Below are 22,817 nucleotides of genomic sequence, written 5' to 3'. Positions count from 1 at the left end.
ATGGAGACGGAGCTGCCGCCCGAGCTCTCGGCAGTGCCCCTCGGCGGGAACGGGAGCACCCACCTGGTGCCAGACACAGCCCCGCTGCCTTCGGGACGGGGCACGGCCATGTTCACCGTCCGCTGCGTGATCCCTTCGCTTTACCTGCTCATCATCACCGTGGGCTTGCTGGGCAACATCACCCTCATGAAGATCTTCATCTCCAGCAGTGCCATGAGGAGCGTGCCCAACATCTTCATCTCCAGCCTCGCTGCCGGTGATCTGCTGCTGCTAGTGACCTGTGTGCCTGTGGATGCCTCCCGGTATTTCTCCGAGGAGTGGCTTTTCGGGGAGGTGGGCTGCAAGCTCATCCCTGCCATCCAGCTCACGTCCGTTGGTGTTTCTGTCTTCACCCTCACTGCCCTCAGTGCCGACAGGTAGGAAAGCTGGGCTGCCCCTTCTCAGCTCTCTGCAGCTTGGGCTAAGGCTAGCCGGAGCTGGCACGAAAGGTAAAGCACCTCTATGATATAGTATCCCTGGTTTGCAATCCTCTTATTCCAACTTGTGAGGTGCCTGTGCTTCTTCCCTCACTGACTGATGGCAGGTTGTGCTGACTTAAGTCAGAGGGTTTCTGGAAATGGGTGCGCCTGGGCCTCCAGCTTCCAGGGTGCTGGCTGCAAGAACCGGGCTTAGTCCTGTCTTCTGCACCTCTGGGATGGTCCTGTAACAGCCCATTTATTGAAGTCCTATTCATTAGAGGAAGGTTTTAGATGCTAAGTATGACCCGTGCCAAGCCACAGTGGTATGTCAACAGGCAATGAGCAGCTTAAAGCAGGTCAAGCACAGAGGTATTTTTAGTTGATTTGTTTCTTTCTGCCAAGAAATTGTGTGTGTGTGTGTTTGTGCCCTTGTAGAAGAGCAGGTTACCAGAGGTGACTGCCAGAACTAGTTCAGCCTCTGGGAATTTGGAGGCACCAAACTGTTCTGTTGTAATTGTCAGTTTTAAACTTTTGTTCAAACTATTCGTTTTGGCTTCTTCTGAACCTATAGAAAAGAAAAAAAAAATTAAATAGAAAATCCCCCAAACAAACTAGGAAGTATCAATTCCATCTCCATTACTTGTCAAATTAGGAAGAAGCAAAGAGCTGGACCCCAAGTTCTTCCTCCCAATTACTATGAATGGGTGCTTAAGGGATTTATAGCAACTGGGTGGCTGTTGGACTGTGCTTCAGGCTCTGAAAGACAAAATCTTGCAGTGTAATTGGCAACGTTAAATTACATGAAATTATCTTTCTTGCCTTATCTAAGCAATTTTTTTTTTTTTTTTTTTTTTTTTGTAGCCAGAAATGAAAGTGTTTAATTCCTTCTCCATAGGAATTAGCCCATTGTCCTTTGCTGGAGTTTAAGCCAAACCAATGCATTACATCATTGGTGCATCATGTAAAGGCTTGAGTTTAGTAATGTATCTTCATACTTACAGTAATGCTTCTTTAAAACTATTAATCCTTTTTTTATAGAGTATAAGTGAAATTTATGTCTTTTTTTTTAGGCAATTTAGTAAATTGTTTGATTCCACTTGAGGGTAGCCTTCAGCGGCCATCAGCTTCAGTGGTGTTTGAATCAGGACCTAAAATACATGTGTATAAAAACTTTGTAACTTATGAAAATGGATTATATTTTTGAAGAAGAGCTCACAAAGCATACCTTAAAGTGAACACCTCTAACTCGCTGATTACCTCAGTTAAAAACTATGTCAAACCTGTCCTTGGAGAGCCATGCAAACCTTGCAGTTTTCTTTCTGCTCTATTTCCACTGTTTAGAAGTATGATTGTGGTATCCTGTTTGAAAAGGGAAGAAGTTATTTGCAGAGGAGGTCATGTCTCTAGTGAAATATAATGTGAGGGAATGCTGGTGGTTTAATGTTTAAGGATTCATTCATTTACTTTTTATATAGCTTTGGAGCATTCATTGTTTTCTTTTTCCATATAATTTTATATCCTTTTAATATCAGTAAAGATTCAACAAGTAATAATGCTGAGTCTGTTTACACTGAATGCATTTAGAATTACACATCCTAGAAAACAGCTACAGATGTTGTGCTGTGACCATATAAGCTTGTAATAAATACATTCCTCCAGCATTTTGGAGTCCACAGTATATGCAAATATCAGAAATGGTTATACTAAGAATTTAGCAACTCTGTTTCTTTAACCTCTGCAGTTACATTTTCAGTTACTGAGAACAAACTGCATTTCTTTTTCAGTCAGAAGAGCAGCCACTGACTTCAGAGACCAGTGTCTTGTCTCCTAGGGTCCAAGTCATCTTTGGGTGAAGCTGGCTGGACTCTCAGTGGAGTCTGGGCTGGACTCAGGTCTACTCTTTTGTACGACACTTGTGTTGAACTAAAGGGGAGGCACTGGTGTGGAGGGTTTTTTGTCACACTAATTTGTAGCCAGATCCTAACGTGTGTCATCTTGACTAGATCAGTTATGGGTAATTATGTTGGCAGGTCAGGAGTGGTGGCAGCATCCTGCACCTAAGAGGTGCTGAGGAGGCGAGGCCTGGCTGAGGGAAGTGTTTTCTCCAGGTAAGCAAGTCTTGCATCGGCTGTTAGCAGTTTGGGAGCAGTGGTGTCACTAAAAAGGCTCCATTATAATCTGGTATGTATTTGGTCTGGTATACAATGTCTTTTCAGTGACCCCTTCTTTCACAGATAATGCTCAAAATACATTTTAATATATGATCATTAAAGCCTTTCCTGCTTTTTACTCCCTGTTAGCACAGGGCTGTATAGAACTCCAGACATTGATTACACTAAGGAATAGGTTTAGAAATATTTAGAGCTCTTTATGGTGTGCCTGTGTGAATTAGGATAAGGGAGGTCATCTTGGTTTCCACAGTATAATTAGCACTTATTTATGTGGAAATTCTGCATGGCAAATTACATGTATGTGATACACTTGACAACAACGGCTATAAAAGCAATAAACTCTGAATGATTATTACCTACAAACTGAAACTATAAGGAAGAAAAAGTAGTATTCATTGCATATGTATCTTTTCTAAAGTTGCTTTATTTCATAATGCTTTTTGTCACAGAAGTCCGTCTCAGCATCGCTAATGCTTTCAGTCTGACAGACATGCACCTTCTATCTGGAAGCTCATTATTTAGTACTGAGATTATTTGTGGTTTGGATTTTTTTTGTTTGGTTGGGTTTTTTGTTTGTTTGTTTTTTTTGTTTGTTTTTGTTTTTGGGTTTTGTGTTTTTGTTTGTTTGTTTGTTTTTGTTTGTTTTTTTGTTTGTTTTGGTTTTTTGTGTGTGTACAAATACGATGTGTAATTTGTAACAGTGCTTCCCAGACCTCCCTGTGGAGCACACTTGCAGATTGAAATTGGCAGCACACAGCAGATCTGCCCAAGGTTGCCCATCCCCATCCCAGGAGTAGCAGCTGGTCCCACTAAACAGCTCTTCTCACCCTTGGGCTCCGGCGGCCAGGTGTGGGTGGTGGTGCCCTGCTCCGGACCCACATGTTTTGGGGCAGAGGGGGGTGGGAGGTCAGCAACAGTGGTGGGGCTGGTGGCAGCAAAGGCAATGCGGTGGTGGCACTGGTGGTGCGGCGTGTTGGCATCAGAGGAGGGTGTGATCTCCTGCTCCTCTGGGGTGCAGAAGGCAGCACAGGAGCAGTGCTGCTGAGGCAGCCATCCCCTCTCACTGCCACGCAGGAGATGTGTGGGGACAGCACCCCTGCCCCTCATGGCCACTGCTCCTATTGATTTTCCTCTATTGCCAGATGACCTCTAGAAACTGTAATATTTCTCTGGTTTAAAAAAACCAAGAAAAAAACAGAGGGTGGATTACAGAAAGAGAAAACCTAATAATTACAGTGGATGACAAATGAAAAAAGGAAGGGGGCTGAGGGATGAAATTGTACAAAACAAAAAAAAAAGAGGGAACTAAGGGGGCCATAGGGCAGAACAGCCCCAATAGCACTCAGCACACCCTGAAAGTGCCCACAGAGCTGGTGAGTAATGGCCAGGAGTGTACTTCCTAGAGGTGTAGTGGGACAAGGAATTAAAAATGGGTTCCCTGTTGAGCTTGCTTCTACAGGGGCCACGGACTACAGTTTTGGCCAGGGCTAATGGATGTTGATGAGAAAGTCCCAGGACTTGGTGTCATCTTGGATAAGGGGGATAAAAATAAAGAGGTGAGAGGGGAAGAGTTGCCAGAGGGACTGCGGCATGGCACACATGAAGAAAAGGTGTACCCGCGTCTCCTCACTGCAAAATGGACAGAATCCAGGGATGAACCTGGCTTGAACTACGCCTGACTTGAACCATTCCGTGAACTTGTTCACTGATTCAGGGAGTGTTTTTCCAATTTATGTCCATGGTGGGCCATGCAGTTAGCTCAGAATACAAACTGGGCCCACGCGGCTCCTCATCCTCTTCTTAGGATGAGAGATCTTGCCATTTTGTGCCTGGGAAGCAATCTAGGGTAAGGAAGTGGAGGGCAAGTATGGAAAGGTGTTTCTGAGATGCTTTTCAGAGCTAGAGGTCTGGGTGATGCATAAACCTTGGTGTGGAGAGGTGGCTGAAAAGCTCAGGGGGCAGCAGATTGAGTGCTACAGTGTGCATCTCTGGCCATCACTGCATTATTGTGTATGCTGATGAAAAGCAATTGTACCCACAAGATGCCAAGAGACCTGGGGTAAATAGACTTTGAAGGAATAAATATCAGCCCCTTAAAACAGCTATAGATTTGTCCCACATAGTCTTTCCTTTTCTCTTTGGCTATCATTTATGCCTCATTGTTTATGTACTCTGTAAAAATAGGATTAAATTTAATTCCGCTGCTTTTTCTACATTGAATTTTCTTTCTAATGAAGGGTTTAAATGTGTTAGCTCAAACACAGTCCTGCTGCACTCTAATGAAGACAGTGAAGCTGAACAGTGGAGCAACTCGCCCTACTGAAATTGAAATAACATCTTCTTTGTATTCTTCCTAAAAAGTGTGGCAGAAGGACACCTCTGATGAGACAAATACTTGATTAACCAGGTAACAGAGTTATTTTTCATCACTACCATGACTCCTTTCCTATATCTTAGTAACAAAGGAGTTTGAAAATTTAAATTAATATTTAAATAACTAAATACAGTGCCTGACTGAGGTGCTTAAAATGCGTTCTATAGATTTGCATAGCTAAACTATTTGATCCTTTTTTTGTTTGTTTGTTTTATTTCTTTATTTATTTGCTTTAAATTTGGAAGATTGCAATCTGTATTTTTAAAAGTGTAAAAAGACTCAAAAATGTTTTGTGCAAGTTTAATATCTATGTGCTGACTTCTGACTACAACTGATAACAAGAACCATTCTGGCTCAGTTTGCACATCTACCATCTCCTGCTTTTGGGGGGACTCAGGAAAAGTTTTGAAGACATTCACAAGTGTGAAAAGGTGCCCTAGTAACTACTTTAGGATTTTTCATTAGTAAAATCACCCTTAATAAAATTTTTTTTTTTTACTCTTCTTCAGAATTTATTTGGAGTTTCTTCTTTTGTTATGTCAGGTGCTGATTCAGGCTGAAATATAGTGATTGGAGACCTCCAAAATCCTCATTTCTTATTACATGTAGTGGAGCAGGTGAAGCAGGAAAGTGGACATGATTTCCTTTTGAGCTCTAATAGCTAATATTCAGGGACTAGAGAGCCTTTACAAGGAAAGTAGTATTAAATGACATCTTGAAAATTACTTATAATTAACCAAAGAATAAAGAAAAAATAATCAAAGGTAAAACAAAACATTATAAGAGAAAAACAATGCCTTGACTGTATATAGTAGATGGGAAAATAAAATCATATGGACCCAGTAGAACTATGAAATCTATAAGTATAGATCTTAGAAAGCCTAACACGTGAGGTAAATGTATTGAATGAATGACTTACTGAAGTACATTAAAAGAAATGATGGTCCAGATGTTTCTCTCACCGTAGGCTGTAGCAGTATGGCTATAATTATGCAATAACAGGCAAAGCAAAAGAAATTTAAGAGAGGTTGGGCAAGCTTTGTCTCTCACATTTTTTTCAGCTCGCCCTTTAGTTCATATGTGCAAACTTGACTCAAAATAAAGCTTGCCAGAACACCTTTGATGAAACTCTGACGTATTTTGTCAAGTTAAACAGTGAAGCCTGTCCTCACCTGTACCCACCCCAGAATGTTCTAGTTCATTTTTATCCATTCCATACAGCTAAAAGGAATATGATGGAAAATATTCCAGAAAGAAAAAAAGGATGGCAACCCTTCCCCTTCCAAAAAAAGCAGAGGGCATTTTATATCTGCAGTAGATTAAGGCGCTACCTACTCTGGGGTAAGTTTGTCCAAGTCAGGCAATTCAAATCAGCTGTTGGAGAAGTTCCTCTTATGACAATCTTTACACAGCTGAAAATGATTTCTCAGCAAATTATATTTTCCTCCCAAATTAGGGAATTTTTTCCTCAAACTTCATGCAGACACATGCATCTGTTAAACTCCTACCTTTGTGCGTGTCCTGTGTGTGCTCTTCGACTCATACAGAAACAGCTTAGTCCTGAGGATGGCAAAGTGAGAGACGACCGTGGTGTTTATCCTAGTCAGTGATCAATGCACCACCTGTGTTATGCATTGCACAATCAAAGCCGGCTTTGCTTTGATTAATGCAAATGCCAGGGTCTGATAACATTGTGTAGGCTGCAACCTAAAACCGGAGGAATTGTTACAAAACCATTCCTCCTGTTGCCTGTTTCTTTGATCGGTTGGGTGAAAGCCTGTGCCTGTGACAGACAAAACAGCTGCTAAACAGCAGATCCAGCTGAACTCTTACCAAGCAGGCCTGAACATAAATCTCCATGCATTTATTTTATTGTTTGCCTCTCCCCATAACATGGTACACAATTCCCTTATATGTTACGTTGCAACAGATTTATCCAAGTTGGACTGTTGGAATCCTCAAGTCAGCATTTAGCAGGTCCTCAGAAATGATGTCAAAGATCAAATATGCTATACCAATGCTTTCTCTAGGGAAAAAAGTTTTCTGTGATGATAAATTTGTTAGAGAATAAATAATAAATATCTTCTATATATGGGCAGAGTGATGAAACTCTCAAATATCCTTCCTGAAAGGGATAACTTCATTGAATCCTCGTTTTAAATAGTTTGATGATAGAAGAACTGGTGTATTTCTCATATGGGTTTTGCTGCAGAACCATTCTTCCAGACTATATATTCCTGGTGCTAAATGCTTTTTGTGTTTTTACATGTACTAATGAAACAAAGCATATGCAGTCACAATCCCTAGGTCTAAACATGTACCTCCACTAGTAACTTCTAAATCCATGCTGAGATTCAACCCAATTTGACAGTGTAATTACAAATAGCAAGTAAATTGTTACAAGTTCACAAAATTTGTGGAAGCTAAGAGGAAACTTACTTTGGTGTCCATTGAAGAGAAGTGTGTTTTGGAATTAACTTGACACAAATTCTCAGATGTCAGAGAAAATAACCAAGAGACAAACAATCCATACGAACCTTGGCATAATTACATCTGCTGCATGTAGATTTAATCGTGTATTTCCAGCTTTGTATGAGCATATGTACAAACAAAATTGTGGTGTGTGTATGAACATGAGAGAAATGGATTATTCTGGTTTGTTGTCATTCTCTCTTGTATGATTCTGTTTTGTCCTTCACATGACTATCCCAAATATTGTTTCATTTTTTTCCAACTACTTTTCACAATATTTTTTTAAACATAGTGTCATGTTTGTGCTTTGGCTCCAAGTTTGTTTGATTCGTTGTATTTTAAGGATTGCTATATTAAGTTTTTCCTCCATGATTTTTTAATGTTCCTTTTTCTTTTTACCATAGTGTGTATTTGTTTTTCCCATCTAGACTGATTTCAATGCAAACTAAGAACAGAAGTTGCAAATGAAATTGAACTGGAAACAAGTTTAAAAGTGATGCAGTGGAGCCTTCTAGGCGATAATACTGGAGCAAATAAATGAAGTTATGGCTTTTTGGATTTAGAAATTAGAGATTTGGGGTCTAGAGTCTCAAATGGTAAAATCTAAGTCTGTTCCAGATACATTAATAGAGGTTTGGTTATTTAATTCTTCCTGGTCATCTGACCATGTAATGTTCTCCTCAATAGTTATGTTATCTGCCATGGCATGTACTATTGCTAATTCATCAAGGAAATGGGAGGAATTGTTCTGCAACAGCAACAATTTTATAAAGGTAAACTGGCACTCAGCATATTTTACACTTGGGATTTCTGCTTCCAGGCACTTTAGTTCCTGTAACTGACATTTTTATTGACCTTCTGCTCCAGCACTGATGATTTTATGAGATCTTCTTCATTCCAAGTATGTTTGGATATAACTGCTGGGAGATACACAGTGAGCATATGGTGGATATGCAGAGAAACATGCATCTCTGTCTCAGCAATCTAAAGGCAGGGATATCAACGGGATGTGGATTAAGCCCATTTGGGGAAGTGTTTCTCTTTCCTCAAACTCCTTTGACCCTTCAAGATTCAGAGTATAAACTTTGAAAGAATAGGATATGGTTAGGTGTGTTTTTCTAAGATTTTTTTTCTTACAACAGGATTATAGTGAGGAAGAAGTAATATGACTAAATGGAGAGCCGAGCACTGGGGGACAAAGCCAAACAGTACATAAGCTTGTCTAGGCTACGCATTGCATTGCTTAACCTCTAACCTAGGTGTTGACTTTCACCTTCTCCTTTCCACCTCTCCTGACCAGAATCCAAAATCCAGAATTCCAAATTAGTGTTGGAATGAGGGAAATGCTCCAGCAAGACAATAAAAGCCAAGAGAATACACGTGCTCAGCTGCCTTGTAATTCCCAGTGGGAGATGTTACATCCAGGGGTTTGTATGATGCAGCCTGCTAAGAATAAGGTTCTCTCCTCATTAATGAAATGTTAATTTTGAGCCACCGTCTAGCAGACCTGGGCCATGACTCCTGGACGCCCTGGCTGAATGAATGCTCCATTTTGTTCTTGGAGAAGCAGGTACTGGAGCTGCCTTTGCCTGGCTGTTTTGTGAAGGCTGATGACTTCAGTGTGCTCCAGCCATTACTTAAATACAACTTTGAGATCAGGCTCCTCAGCTTTGCTGTGCTTAGTTTCAGGGTCCTAATGAAGCTTAGATGCAAACTCAGTAGGTCTGATCAGGGGAGCTCCCAGCATGCACAGCAGGGGAAATACAGCTACTTGCTTAATTTAAAAGTCAGGAAAGAAGGGACACAGCAGGGCGAGGTAGGCCAGCCGTTGCATGAGGCTTCTGGTGTTCTTGGGACCAGGCACCTGAAAGTGTGTTGTTTTTTGCTATGTACATAATGTTCATATGCCCATATATATGTGTGTATATATATTATTTTTTAAATATATATATATATATGCACAAAAACATATTAAACAGTGCCAAAACATAGGCCTGAGCACTGAAAGTCAACCACTTGTCAAACTGTTGTTAGAGCAGTCCATGGTGTGGTTTTGACCTGGGTCAATCAATATTCTCCTGAACAATTTCTAGGCATGATTCAGGGTTAAACAGAAGCCCAGGGGCCATTACCAACAGAAGTGTAAACTGCCTATTTTGTTTGGAAATGGTGGTCTTGTATTAGGACATGAAAGAGTTTAATGGAATGGTCATGGGTGACCAGCCAATGCTACTTTGCCTCCAGGCTGAAGAATGGAATAGAGAAGTAGAACTTAAAAGCCAGATTGCAGGCAGTTAGCTAGCATTGCAAGATTTGTATGAGCTTGTAGGAATTATAGTTAGCTAATGTGAGGTGAATGGTGAGAGAAAGAAGCAGCAAGAGAAGAAAAAATGAAGAGGAAAGAGAAAATTTCTTCTCTGAAACACTGGGTGTACAGGACAGGTAATGTATTTCATGCGGGGAAAAAAAGCATCCTGAGAAACTTATGTTTTGATTCCTTTTGTGGTGGAGAAATCATCGTTCAAAAGACCAAATCAGACTTTTTTGTTGAAGCATTATTGATAGTTGTTGGCTCAATGGAGCATATTTCTATAGAGTGGAAAACTTTTTCCACTTAGGAAAATCTTAGGATTTTCTCCCTGAGGAACACAGAACACATGCCATTGACATTCATTTTAATTGTGTTTACACATGGTCTGCTAGGCTTCATTTCAAATACTGTTCATTACGTTCAGCTATCAGACCTCTGAGACGCTCATTCCTGGTGAATGCAATTCTCTGCACTTAAGAGAGACGAGCAGCGCAAAAATGTTGGGACTAACTATAAAAAAAATCAAGAAATCTACTTTAAATTGCAAGAATTTATAAGAATGAAATAGAATAAATGTGAATCTCAGACTGTTTGTGTGTTGTGAAAGAAATTCCCGCAACACTGGACATCAGATGTTTCCACATTTTTCTCAGCTAGATAAATTGTTCTTCTCTTAATGATTCAACTGGAATTGAGTCAACAGAACTGTCCATACAAGGAAAAGGGATTTGGTCCCATCCAAAATTTCATTCTACTTTAGTAGAGTGGACTACAACTGGACACGATAATTAGTATTTTTAACAAATATTGACCATGTTTCCTATTCAGGTTTATTTATATGCTGTCTTTTTGTCTTTGAAATCTTCATGCAATGGCACAGTAAAATGCTAACATATAAATGTTTTTGATAAATGGCTCTTGTTTGCAGGAAATGCAGTGCTATGACACAGCAACATCACTTAAAACAGAAGCTTTATAATAAGGCCAATGATACCAATCCTTCCAGCTCCAGGATTAAAATGCAAATTATATCAAAGTAGTATGGATCTGCCCTGCCTGAATTAGGTCTCTGCTTGGTTTATGACACTTCATTATTATATTTATTTATTTATTTGCATTGTGACAGCATGTAGGAAACTCGGTGATAAATTAGGGTCCTATTTGTGGTAGATGCTATATGAGCTGGAACAAGAAGAAAGTCCTTGACCTGACGGGTTTTTAATAGAGACAACAGAAGACACAGAAACAAAAAGGGCAAGGAGATATTGAGGCAATTCTGGTTAGAATGGTAGGCTGTAATCATAGTCCAGTGGCTGCCTAAGTATTGTTTTGTTGGTTTTGTTTTTGTTTTTCTAACTTGTTTTTGAAGGTCATCACAACAAAGTACTCTCAAAAAAGAGGTAGCACTGCAATGGAGGGACAGCTTATGACTAATCATGGAGCAGCTTCTTTTGAAGTCAAGTGTGTGGGAGGGGAATAGCATTTTGGATGCAGTAGAGACAGGTATAGAGCTTTCCATTCTAATTGAGAGCTGAGAAATATCTTTACGAAGGCCTTTGAAAACAAAGATGGCAAGAAGTAGAGAAACTATGCTGGAGTTTAGAAGGTAGCAACATGTTATAACTCTGGAGGAAGAGGATATTCCTTTTTTCATCAATTTTTTGAGTTGTGTAGAAGGGAAGAAATTGTTTTATAACGAAAGTACACTATACAAACAAAACCAATCTGCAGAATGGACAAGTTTGTCCTTGTGTCTGTTGGCAGAAACCACAGCTCCAAAAAAAAGAAAACTTACAAAGTATTTCCTGAGTTGGGGTGCCTTTGTCAGCAGTGATAATTATAGAGGATGTGAGAAGACAGAATTTACATGAAGGCTTTTAATTAAAAGCAAATGCATATTTGTAATTATTTCCCGAACTTCATGTGGCAACCTATAATTTTCTTTTTTCATCCGTGAAGTAAAGGAAAAGATGGATTTGGCTTACTAATTTGACTAAATAATTTGCACCCTTCCTCTGATTTACCAGTGTTGTTTTATTGATAGAAGGTATGCACTTTGTATTTTGAATGGCTGGGAGTATGTTTTAGCCTTACACTGGTTTTATAGAAAGGAAGAGGCTGGGTGTTCATTTTGGGAACACTTCTAATTTCACTCAGTTCACATTCAATTTTTTTCTGTGACCTGTCTCTTTCTTCTCTATATCTTTTCAGAGATATAAACAAGATGACAGATTTCGTAAAGCACTTAGTGCCTTTTCCTTCCCATTGACACTGAGTACTGTGCAGGGCTGAGTCCTGGGAAGAAGAGTGCCATCTTGTAGTCAGCTGAAGGAACAAGTAGAATTTTGATAGGATTAAAGAAGAAATTTTCTGGGCTGATTCCAGCTGTTTTTGTGAAAAAGGGCACTCTGCTCCAGTGCCTTCCAAGTCAGTCATAGCTCAGGGGAAAGCATGGTATTTACTCGAACAGCAAGATATGCCAAGGCACAAATATATGCCACATCTTCTGCTAATGTAAAGGCTTCTGAAAAGGCCTCCCATTCAGATATAACCAGACGAAATGCTGCTAAAACAATTGATTGTGACATGGTCATTGTCTTAGATAATAGGTCTGTGGTCAAAACAGTTTGAACCCCTGCAATGGGAAAAGAGAGGAAAAAAAAATTATCTGTAGTACAAAACATGATTTTTATCCAGTGTCCTCCCTACCTCTCCTAGACTCCAAACCAGCTCTTCCCCAGCAATGTAAAGTTTTAAAGAAATGAGCAGATGCAAGGACTTGATGTCACCTCAGTTGAATGAATGAAATAGGTCTCTCTTTATGTAATGAAATCAAGGCAGACAGCAATAGGAAGCAAATTATTGAATAATAAGCTCACAGTTTGTGCTGGGGAGTATTCACGCTTTGTACAGAAGCTTCTATCCTTCCTATGACAGTATAAAGGATTTCTTTACACTTTGGTGTCCAGGCAGTTTCTCACTGTGTGTTAGAAGAAATGGTAAATATAAGTTGACAGAGACAGTTTACCGAGTTTTATTTTCTACTCCATGATATGGGTGAAGACACAGTAAAAATCCTCTCTCTGAATTCAGAGAAGATATGAACATAAATAGCCATTAGTTTTAATTATTTAGTGATAAAACAATTTATCACAGTCCTGAGAAAGGACTTCAAGGCACATTTTGACTCAAATATTCTCTGAAGGAAAAGTTTGCTAGGGTACCAAGACAGTGCTCTGCTCCAGACATTTTCATGGCATAGCCAACTGCAGTGTTGGTTGCCAGCAAACTCACAAGTTGCTGCATGGGGGTATAGCTTTTAACCGCAGTTCCTCAAACATCTGCTCAAGGTGTTGAGGCGCTCTGAAGTACCTGTCAGGACCTCCAAATCAGCCATACAGGGTATTTGGGATCACAGCTCCATTTGTCAGCATTCCCTTCAGCAACTATGTTATCGTTAGCCAAAACCTAGCCCTTGGTATGTATTTAGACACCTGTTCATACCCATCCATATTTATATTTGTATATGCACGTATATGTATCTACATGCATGGATCAGGAGTTTTATCAGCAAGTAGACATCTAAATTACAGTTCTTTTCACTCTCAGCTCATTGTATAGCTAACAGAGAAAAATAAGCACCTCAGAGGGTGATTTAATACACCTAAAATCTGAATCACTCTTTGAAAGTACATTTCCACTGACCAGAAAGACCTTAAGATGAATAAAATTATGTACCTGGAGTATGAATCTCTCCTGACTTCCTTCTTCCTGTTAAACTTTTTTTTAGTGTTGTGGTTTAACCCCAGCCAGCAACCAAGCACCACGCAGCCGCTCACTCACTCCCCCCCATCCAGTGGGGTGGGGAAGAAAATCAGGAAAAGAAGTAAAACCCCTGGGTTGAGATAAGAACGGTTTAATAGAACAGAAAAGAAGAAACTAATAATGATAATGATAACACTAATAAAATGACAACAGTAGTAATAAAAGGATTGAAATGTACAAATGCTGCGCAGGGCAATTTTTCACCACCCGCCAACCGACACCCAGCCAGTCCCCGAGCGGCGATTCCCTGCCCCCACTTCCCAGTTCCTATACTAGATGTGACATCCCATGGTATGGAATACACCATTGGCCAGTTTGGGTCAGGTGCCCTGGGTGGGCATGAGAAGCTGAAAAATCCCTGACCATAGTCTAAACACTACTGAGCAACAACTGAAAACATCAGTGTTATCAACATTCTTCACATACTGAACTCAAAACACGGCACTGCACCAGCTACTAGGAAGACAGTTAACTCCATCCCAGCTGAAACCAGGACATTTAGATATTAAACAAAAATCATTTTTCCATTTCTCAAAACTTGTGCAATTTCAGAAAAAAACCCCATCCCAAATCAAATCAAAACTAGAAACAAAAAATTGAATCCACACAAAACCCCCTGACCTTCAAATTATCACAGCTTAGGCAAACTGAAATGCTTTGTTTAATGTTCAGTTTTTAATAAAAACATCAAAATATAATTTACTTACATTTTGAAAAAAACCCTTTTCAAAATAAGTTAAAAATCTAAACAAAACATTATGGTATCCTTGAAATATTTTTCTCAAAGTATATTTGGCCTTTTAAAACTGACCTTTTATTGTGGAAAGTTTCACTTTTTTTCACCTCCTGCAACATTTTTTTTTTTAATGAAAGAATTCCTGACCAGAGTTTACTTTTATTAATTTATTTTACTTTGCTGTAGTGTGATATTTCCATTCTCTGCAAGGCTTCCTGTTCTCATTGTAATGTTTATGAAATTATCAATTCTGCAAAGGTTTATATGTAATCATATATTATGAGACAGTTTCCCAAAACGCGGTATAGAGCAGCAGCTTCCAACTATCGATGTGGAAGTGTCTACTTTATTTAAGAGTTTAATACTTCTGCACAGGCCGTTGGGAGACATTCCTGCCTCACTTTATGAAGATGTGTATATTCCAGGCATTACAGTTGGGACAGTGTATCTGTGTGTAGAAAGGTGCTGGGGTGGAAATGCAAGAGCCACCACAGCAGCGGTTGTTGCTGGTCTGGCAAGAGGTGGTTAATGCTGATTATTGCCCTGTGCTCCCGGGGGGGGCTGGTGGAGTCTGAGAGTGGGAAAGCCGTGGTGGTGGTGGGCAGGGGGGAGTCCTGGGCTGCGGGAGCCCAGGAAGGGAGCAAACTCTAGTGTGCACGAGTTGGTACGAGAGTGAGGTGGAAGTATGGAGGTAGGATGTGTATCTGGGGATTTGCTGCGGGGATTTGGAGAAAGAAAGAGTAGAGCCATGGCTGCTTCTGTGCTTTCACCAGGCTGGCACCTACAGCCACAGGTTGTACCCAGGGCTCCTGTTGCCACCTCTAATGGCTATGTATATAGATGAAGCTAGAGATTTAGAGAATACAAGTTTAAGAAAGGTTACAAATCCCTTGACATTTCAAATAAGAACAAAATATGACATTATTTTAATCAAAGGTATGAAGTGCCTTATGCATCACATGTTGAATTTGAAAAGATACCTTTTGATTTGCATCTGCATTTTGATCAATTTCAGGTACAAAGCAATTGTAAATCCCATGGACATCCAGACCTCCAGTGCAGTGTTATGGACCTGTCTTAAAGCCATTGCCATCTGGGTAATCTCCATGCTCCTAGCAGTTCCTGAAGCAGTGTTCTCTGAACTGGCCCACATCAATGACACGGATAACGCCACTTTCACAGCATGCATACCATACCCCATGACGGACGACATGCACCCGAAGATCCATTCTGTGCTGATTTTCCTTGTGTATTTCCTTATCCCTCTTGCCATCATTAGTATCTACTACTATCATATTGCAAAGAGCTTAATAAAAAGTGCTCACAACATACCTGGAGAATACAGTGAGCATTGCAAAAGGCAGGTAAGCAATTTGCTTTTTACATCCCAATGAAAGATTTGTGTGCAGTATACACTTATAAATCAAGGTACAGGGACTGTAACATCCAAATTGTTGGATTTCGCAGAGGATTAGTTCAGTTTCCACATGCATGAACTAAGCTGAGGATTATCTGAAAAATCTCCTTGTTTTCACAATTACTCAGTATTAAGCCCAATATGTAAATGAATACGAGCAAGGAAAAATATAAATTCAATGCCATCAATGCGTATTCCTAACAAGAAATGGGATTGGTATATGTGTCTGTAAGTGTTGTTACTGTAACTGTTACTTGCGGTCTTACTGAGGAACAACATTTTTGTAGTTAATTCTAGTGGCTTCACCTAGGCACCTTCAACCATAGGCAGCTATCTTGGGAAGAAATCTTCCATGAACTTTTCGAGAATTCTCCCTGTTTTGTTTGTGCTTGGAGATGAAAAAACTTACATAGGCAGGGAAATTTTTTCTTAGGGGATCCAAGGTTCTTCTCACACCAAGGAGTGCTGAAAACATGAACTCAGAGAATTAACTGATTCTTTTTTGGCTTTCTCAGTAGATCTTTCTTGGATACAATCATGAACTCACACTTTTCTAATACCCTTTCTATTATAGATGCTATAAAACTTTTAGTATAGGTTCTGTATACCTTTGAGACAAAGCATTTTAAAATACTGGACAAAGCCATTTTCCCTGTAAAGGCACAGGAAGCAATAAGATAGCAACAGGCTGTTCATTAGCAGGAACATTTACATATACAAACAACAGCTTTTGCGGTGAAAGTGCCTCAACCACTTTACACAAGCATTAGTATTGATAGAGAAAAATACTTATGCTCATCAAAACAATTTGGAAGGGTTTTGTCTGCCAATATTTTAGAAAATACTTTTATACTCACTGAAATATCCTTGCATAACTAGCATGTACATATTCTTTTAAAAAGAAAGACCACATTCCCTCATGTCCTTTTTGCTCAGCATTTCATTTCTAGTCTAGCCTGTTTCTTGTCAAAAATGCATACATATTAGCACTTCGTGTATTATTTTCCTGTGACATATAGAGAGCCTTTTGGCTGAACCCTCAGGATGGAAACAATATTTAATTTATATCACATTTCTGAACCCACATGTATTTTCAAAGTAAGAACGTATTTTTTTCATTCTACTTAGTTTTTTTCTTTTTGTTAATCTATGAGGCTCAGAAGAATGGAAAATTCCAGTGTACTTACATATCTCCCAGCAAGAGGAAGTATATTCAGACTATTGCTATCAACTCACATTTCTTTAGGCCATAGCACAAAAGCGTAATATTCACACTATAGCTCTGCACCTTTTAGTCTGCCTTTGCAATCTGTCTGAGTGCAAATCCTACCAAATTGGAATGTTAGTTTTCCCATCTTTTGTGAATTCCCCACTGGTTTGGGTTTAGATAGAGCCAAGAAAACTACTTACAGATTTATTTCACAGATTTTGAAACCCTGTTAGAATCAATTCACTTGATTTGCTTCAGAAAATTGAGCAAAGCCAGACAACTTTCCTGCCTTTACAAAACTTTGGTATCTGACACACATAATAAATCTTTTGGGAGGAATATGTAGAACATTTGTGCCTCCCTTTGGTGCCTTCTACCTGGCCAGTTTCTCTCCCTCTCTCAGTTTGGAATCACTTTGTAGCCTCAGACTTTTCAGCCACTCTCAATATCTACATGGTAATCCATTATAGTTTAGCACTGCAATTAAGGTACATTTCTTTCATGTCATTACTGAAGATTAACTGAACCTTTCACTTTAACCCTGGAATTAAGATGCTTCAGACTGTGCAATGCAGTTTCGGTGGTTTGTCTAGGAGAGAGGCGTGCAAGCTGAGGCATTTTGGGCAAAATAATGGGGTGTAAGTACCATTGTATAGCTAACACCCTAGCAATGTCACTACATTTCACTCACAATGTCTCTAGATTTCAAAGTCAACAGTTTCTAAATAGCTTTCTAACTAAAGCTAAGTTTCAAGCCAAGCGCTGAGATCTCATTAGAAAAGGCAATGTTTTATGACATCCTTTGGTGTGTGCTTTCAGGCTAAAAGCCAACGTTTACTTGGGTCATGAATCAGTCTTGCTGCATATGTCACATAGAAAGAGCAACTTTCTGTAACTGCAAACAGCTAGGATCTTTCACTGAAAGTAAACTTAAAGTGGGAAAGGAAGATAAATGAGATATAGAAAAAGTAATTCAGCCCCTGAAGGAAGCATTTTTACTGGCCTTACTTATGATAGTTATTAAAGCTAATATAAAGCAAAATGCTATATGTTTTAATTAAATCTGTTATGTGGAGTAGTTCTGTTTGTTGTTGCTCATTTGGATTCTCTTTACCTTTTTAGATGGAAACTCGGAAACGTCTGGCAAAAATTGTTCTAGTTTTTGTTGGCTTCTTTGCTATCTGCTGGTTTCCTAACCACGTGCTATACATGTACCGATCTTTTAATTACAATGAGATTGATCCATCAACAGGACATATGGTTGTTACCTTAGTGGCCCGAGTGCTAAGCTTCTGCAACTCTTGTGTCAACCCATTTGCACTGTATTTTCTCAGTGAGAGTTTTAGAAGGCATTTCAACAACCAGCTACGCTGCAGGAGGAAAGCGCAGCAAGAGAGATCTGCCAGCTACTTGCGCAACTCTTCTGCCATTCAAATGACTTCCCTGAAAAGCAATACCAGGAACACAGTGACTAGCATGACACAACTGAATGGGCACAACTTGAAACAAGATGTGTCATTATGATTTAATAGGTGTAGTTTTTGACCATGGAACAAATTTGAACTTTTTCTTTGCAGTTTGTAACTCACTTTTGGCTCTCATATGCTTAGACCATCCGAGTCTCCAGAACAGAGGATCTGTTAAAGTCTGGCCAAGGTTATTTCACACCTAGTCTTTCTTTTAGATAGAAGTGAAGAGTATGTTTTATTGAGAAAACAAAACTGACTGGCTTCATATTGTGCTTTAAAGTAGCTGCTAATACATGTTTAACATATAAGAAAGCAAAACAAAAGTGTGAATATTAGTATAGCTGATCTAATATTGCTTTAAAAAGTATAGATTTTCTGATCTGAAAAATATGTATTTTTAACTGAATATTGATCCAGGCTTATGTCTTACTCAAATAGATTTTGCATGGTTTTAGCTGTGCTGTTGTACAGGCATTGTTTATTAAGACTGGTGGGCATTTTTTAACCAATTAAGGAGCAATTGCAATGCATAGATTCTAGTTTCAGATAAAAAAATATTCAAGTATCGAGTGCCAAATCTTTACCTCATTTAAATCCGCCTTGGTTTTTCACTTTGGCAGACATACATGATGAGAATTTACTTTTTGGGGCTTCTGTCTGCTGTTGAGGTCAGAAGTTTATCTGCTACAATTACATTCTTTTTGTGATTAACGTCTCAAAAGAAAAATGTGTGCAACGTGCAGGTTTTCTAGAACTCAGTGTCTGAAAGTTTATTTCTCTGATTTGTTAAGTCTGTAACATCATTGGTTTAGAGTATCTACATGCTTTGTATTTGCTACTACTAACTGATCCTGCTGATACCAGTACACAGCTAAGGACACTAAGTGTAATGGGATGGCTGAACATTCCAAGAGGTAAAGTTCTGAGTGTTTTTTTTCAGAGAGGGTCTGTGGCAAGGCTCCATACAGCTCAGAGCAGTCTCAGAGTGCAGAACCCAGGTTAGTACTGACAAAACCAAACTGAAGGATGCCCTGCAGGAACACAGCTAACATACTCTGACCACTAATGATCATCCAGCCCATGGGACCAGACACGTTCTAGTCTGAAATAACCCCCGAGTGATGAAACATGGGTAGCTGGCATTGGTTGCTCAGTACCAGCTGTTTGCTGTCTCGATCTACTCTTCTTGCACATACTGTTTACCAGTCTAAACAAAGCCTAAGTACTGTTGAAAATCTCAGGTTTAAAAGACAGTGTTTCTTTTCCTGAAGGCCCTTGTGCAGATATAGTCAATGCACTTCTGAAAATCCTAGTTGGGCTGCCTAAAAGAAGGATTTTCAAATGTTTTTTGTGAGTCACCCCAGTGCCATAGACAGTCCACAGGTGTTTGTCAGTATTCCAAGGAGGACATTTTCAATGTACATGGTCAGTGCAGAGCTAGGACTAAAAAAGCAGGGAATGGTGGGTGAGGCTGTAGTTACCAATTACCATCCTGCCCAGAATAAATTTGCTAGGAGGACTTAGGGCTTTTACTTTTCATTCACACTCCTCTGCTGGGGACACCTTCTTATGCCATGCTTGCAAAGCTGCCCTTCAGACCACAAGAAAGCAAGCAGTTCAGCTTTCAAACACCTCTCTTTTTTCACTCTTTTTTTTTTTCTTTTTTAAAATCAGTTCACATGTCAACAGAGGTAGTCAAATAGACACGACCGAAGCGTGTTACTGCAAAAACCCATGCAAGGCTACCCATATAAAAGTTTCTAACCTGTCTCGGGGCTGCACCAGCTCTTGCTGAGAGAGCTGATGGGGCCAGAGCTGACTCCCCCCTTATATTGCTGCATGCTGTCAGACTAATAACCATTCCGCAAGCCAGGTGAGAGGTTAGCTGGGCCAGGGTCTGTTCCAGGTCTGAGCTCCAGAGAGGAGATTCTCACAATGTCCTTGTGAGGAGAAAGGGCAGTAATGGCAGACAACGGCACCTTGTGGAAGCAGTTTGTTATGGCCAGTTCGAGAGACAAATGTAATTTTAAATAGCTTTTTCTTTCAAATGGGGTGGAACTGCTCCAACACAGATCTGTCTCTGTCACAACACTGCAGGCTGTACTTCTGCAGTGAATTCTCTAAGGTGAATAGTAGAAAGTACACTAGAAATTCAGATTGGATTTCAGAATTAGTTGCTAGTCTTATAATTTCAAAAGCTGAAGTGCTAATGCAGTGTAGCAGCTTACAGTTCTTTTTTTTTTCCTTATGAATGCACTTGCTGTTATTTAGTTCTATTTGTAACTCTGTGGAAGCAGCTGAAGTTCAAAATTTCTTTCCCAATTCCCCTACCTTCAAGGCTAGTTATACCTCTAACTCAATTTTTAAAGCAACAAGAAGGTATAGGTATATTGATGTAATCTGTAAATGATTTTAGGTAATTGCCTGAAAAAAAATCCCCAATTGTTAGCACTCAACAGGGAAAGTAACAGATTAAAGGTCTGACTGTCACCCAGTGTGGTCCAGCTGGTGAGACCTATAGTATGTAATGTAGTTAAAGTCGTGTGCAGCATTCAAATGAGAAAACTTATGAAGTTCAGTGTAGATCAGCTCCATACTGCCTGCCCCATGGCTTCACTGGCTCCTTGGAAGACTTTACACGAAGGAGCAGATTGTAAATCTGTCTGTAATAGTTTAGGAAATTGTCACCCATAGCCACCTAACACTGCCACATCCTCCTTTTTTCTCCATTTCACCTCTTCTGTCTCTCCATGCCTTAATTCCGTGTGAGCCCACATGTTCTTAGAACTCCTCTTTAATTTTATGCCAGTAATTCTTCCTAGATGCCAGCTAGAGTTTTGGATTCCTCTCTTCTGATCAGTCTTGAATCATTTTCACTCACAGATATTTTACACCCACAAAACACAAAAGCTTAAAGTCTTCCTTTCTTAATTCTCGATGGCGATCATTGACTGTGATCAAGTTTCCCTTTTATTTCTGCACTTTTTTTCTGGTTCCCTGCTTCTCATTTTGTTTGGCAATCTCTCTACACAGCACATAACATTTCATAGGACTTCTAAATCCATTGTGGTTTTTATTTCCTGAAAGTATTTGTCTGATGTGGATGTTACCAGATGATACAGGTACCCTACTGAAAAAATAATAATCTAATTTATAGTAGATTTGATGCTTGTGTTTGATTCATACTCTTCACTCAGTGTCTTAAATTGCTGTGTGTGTTATGGACAACACGAGTCTGCCTTCTGGCAGAACTGCAAGCTACAGCCTGTTCTTTTTTGCTGTGCTGGGAAGGTATTCCCAGGTAGACTGTAACTCCTTCTTGTCAGGAAATCAGCACAATTTTCGTTCATTATTTCCCAGGCCTAATACTCAAAGCCTGTTTTGAGTAAGAAACCTAAATTGTATATGCCTCCTCTCAAATTCTTGTAGCATGGTGTGTGTGGGGAATTAGTTAATCTGTCTGGAGCTTTACTAGGTGTATTGCTAACCCAATATGCACATTTTGGAAGTGTCTGTTACTGTACTTTGGTACACATTGTATACAAGTACATCTGTATGTATGATGCTATTTCCAGAAAACACTGCTTGCTAACAATTAAAAAAATGATCGTAGAATGGATTATATGAAGTATTTTCTTCTAACTGTAGTCAAAAAACCAAAAGAAATCTGTAAATGAGATCATGTCAGCTTTTTGGGTTCTACATTGAGATCTATGCCAAAACAGTTGTTAAAATACCATCTGATTCTTTTTTTCTGTTATGAAAACTTTCTTATTTCAGAAACATTGGTTCTTTTCTATCTTCCTCTCCTGAGTATTGAATTGGTTTCTTTCAAAAATATTTTTGCAATGATTGAGAAAACTTTCATCCCTTTTACAGTCTTTGAAAATTGAGAGGATAGAGGTAATTACTGTTTCCGCTATGTAAGAATTTTTTTTTTTTTTCCTAGACTAGAGCTGGTACAAAATAAGTCTGATAGCATCTTGTCACCCCACCCTGCCTATAATAGAAACATTACAATTCTGAATCCTGAAATGTCTGTATGGTTGAATTCTCAACAGACCTGAGGTGCCTTATTTAGCATTACACTGTGAAGTGATAATTATCTTCAACAAAACCACTTTGGTTACAGTACAGAAAAATGTCTTTACTTTTTGCAACACACCTGCCCCATAGATATTTTTCTTCCTTCAGTCAAAACAGATTAACAGAAATATAAGCCAGGAAGAGTCAATTTGGGAGTAGGAGAGAAAAATGCTTTCTTATAATTTAAACGGACTCACATGAAGTTGAAGATTTGCTCTGTTGATTTCCAGTACCATTTCTTTCTTCACATATTTCTAAAATAAGAGTCTGTTGCATGATAGTCAGCCT

At 39.4% G+C, this 22,817-nt stretch overlaps 1 protein-coding gene across 1 annotated transcript; it reads left to right on the top strand.

Annotated features, from left to right (window-relative positions):
• Positions 1 to 18,498, top strand: NMBR (neuromedin B receptor). The gene is made up of 3 exons (XM_075036801.1): positions 1 to 416; positions 15,363 to 15,711; positions 18,097 to 18,498. Exons 1-3 carry the CDS (start codon positions 1 to 3, stop codon positions 18,496 to 18,498), a joined length of 1,167 nt encoding a protein of 388 aa, XP_074892902.1.
• Positions 18,499 to 22,817: the final 4,319 nt, after the last annotated feature.

The sequence above is a fragment of the Buteo buteo genome, chromosome 9 (genome assembly GCF_964188355.1).
Source record: "Buteo buteo chromosome 9, bButBut1.hap1.1, whole genome shotgun sequence".
Taxonomy (NCBI): Eukaryota; Metazoa; Chordata; class Aves; order Accipitriformes; family Accipitridae; genus Buteo; species Buteo buteo.
Note: the sequence above shows the minus strand (reverse complement) of the source record. Positions and strands in the feature narration are given on the sequence as shown.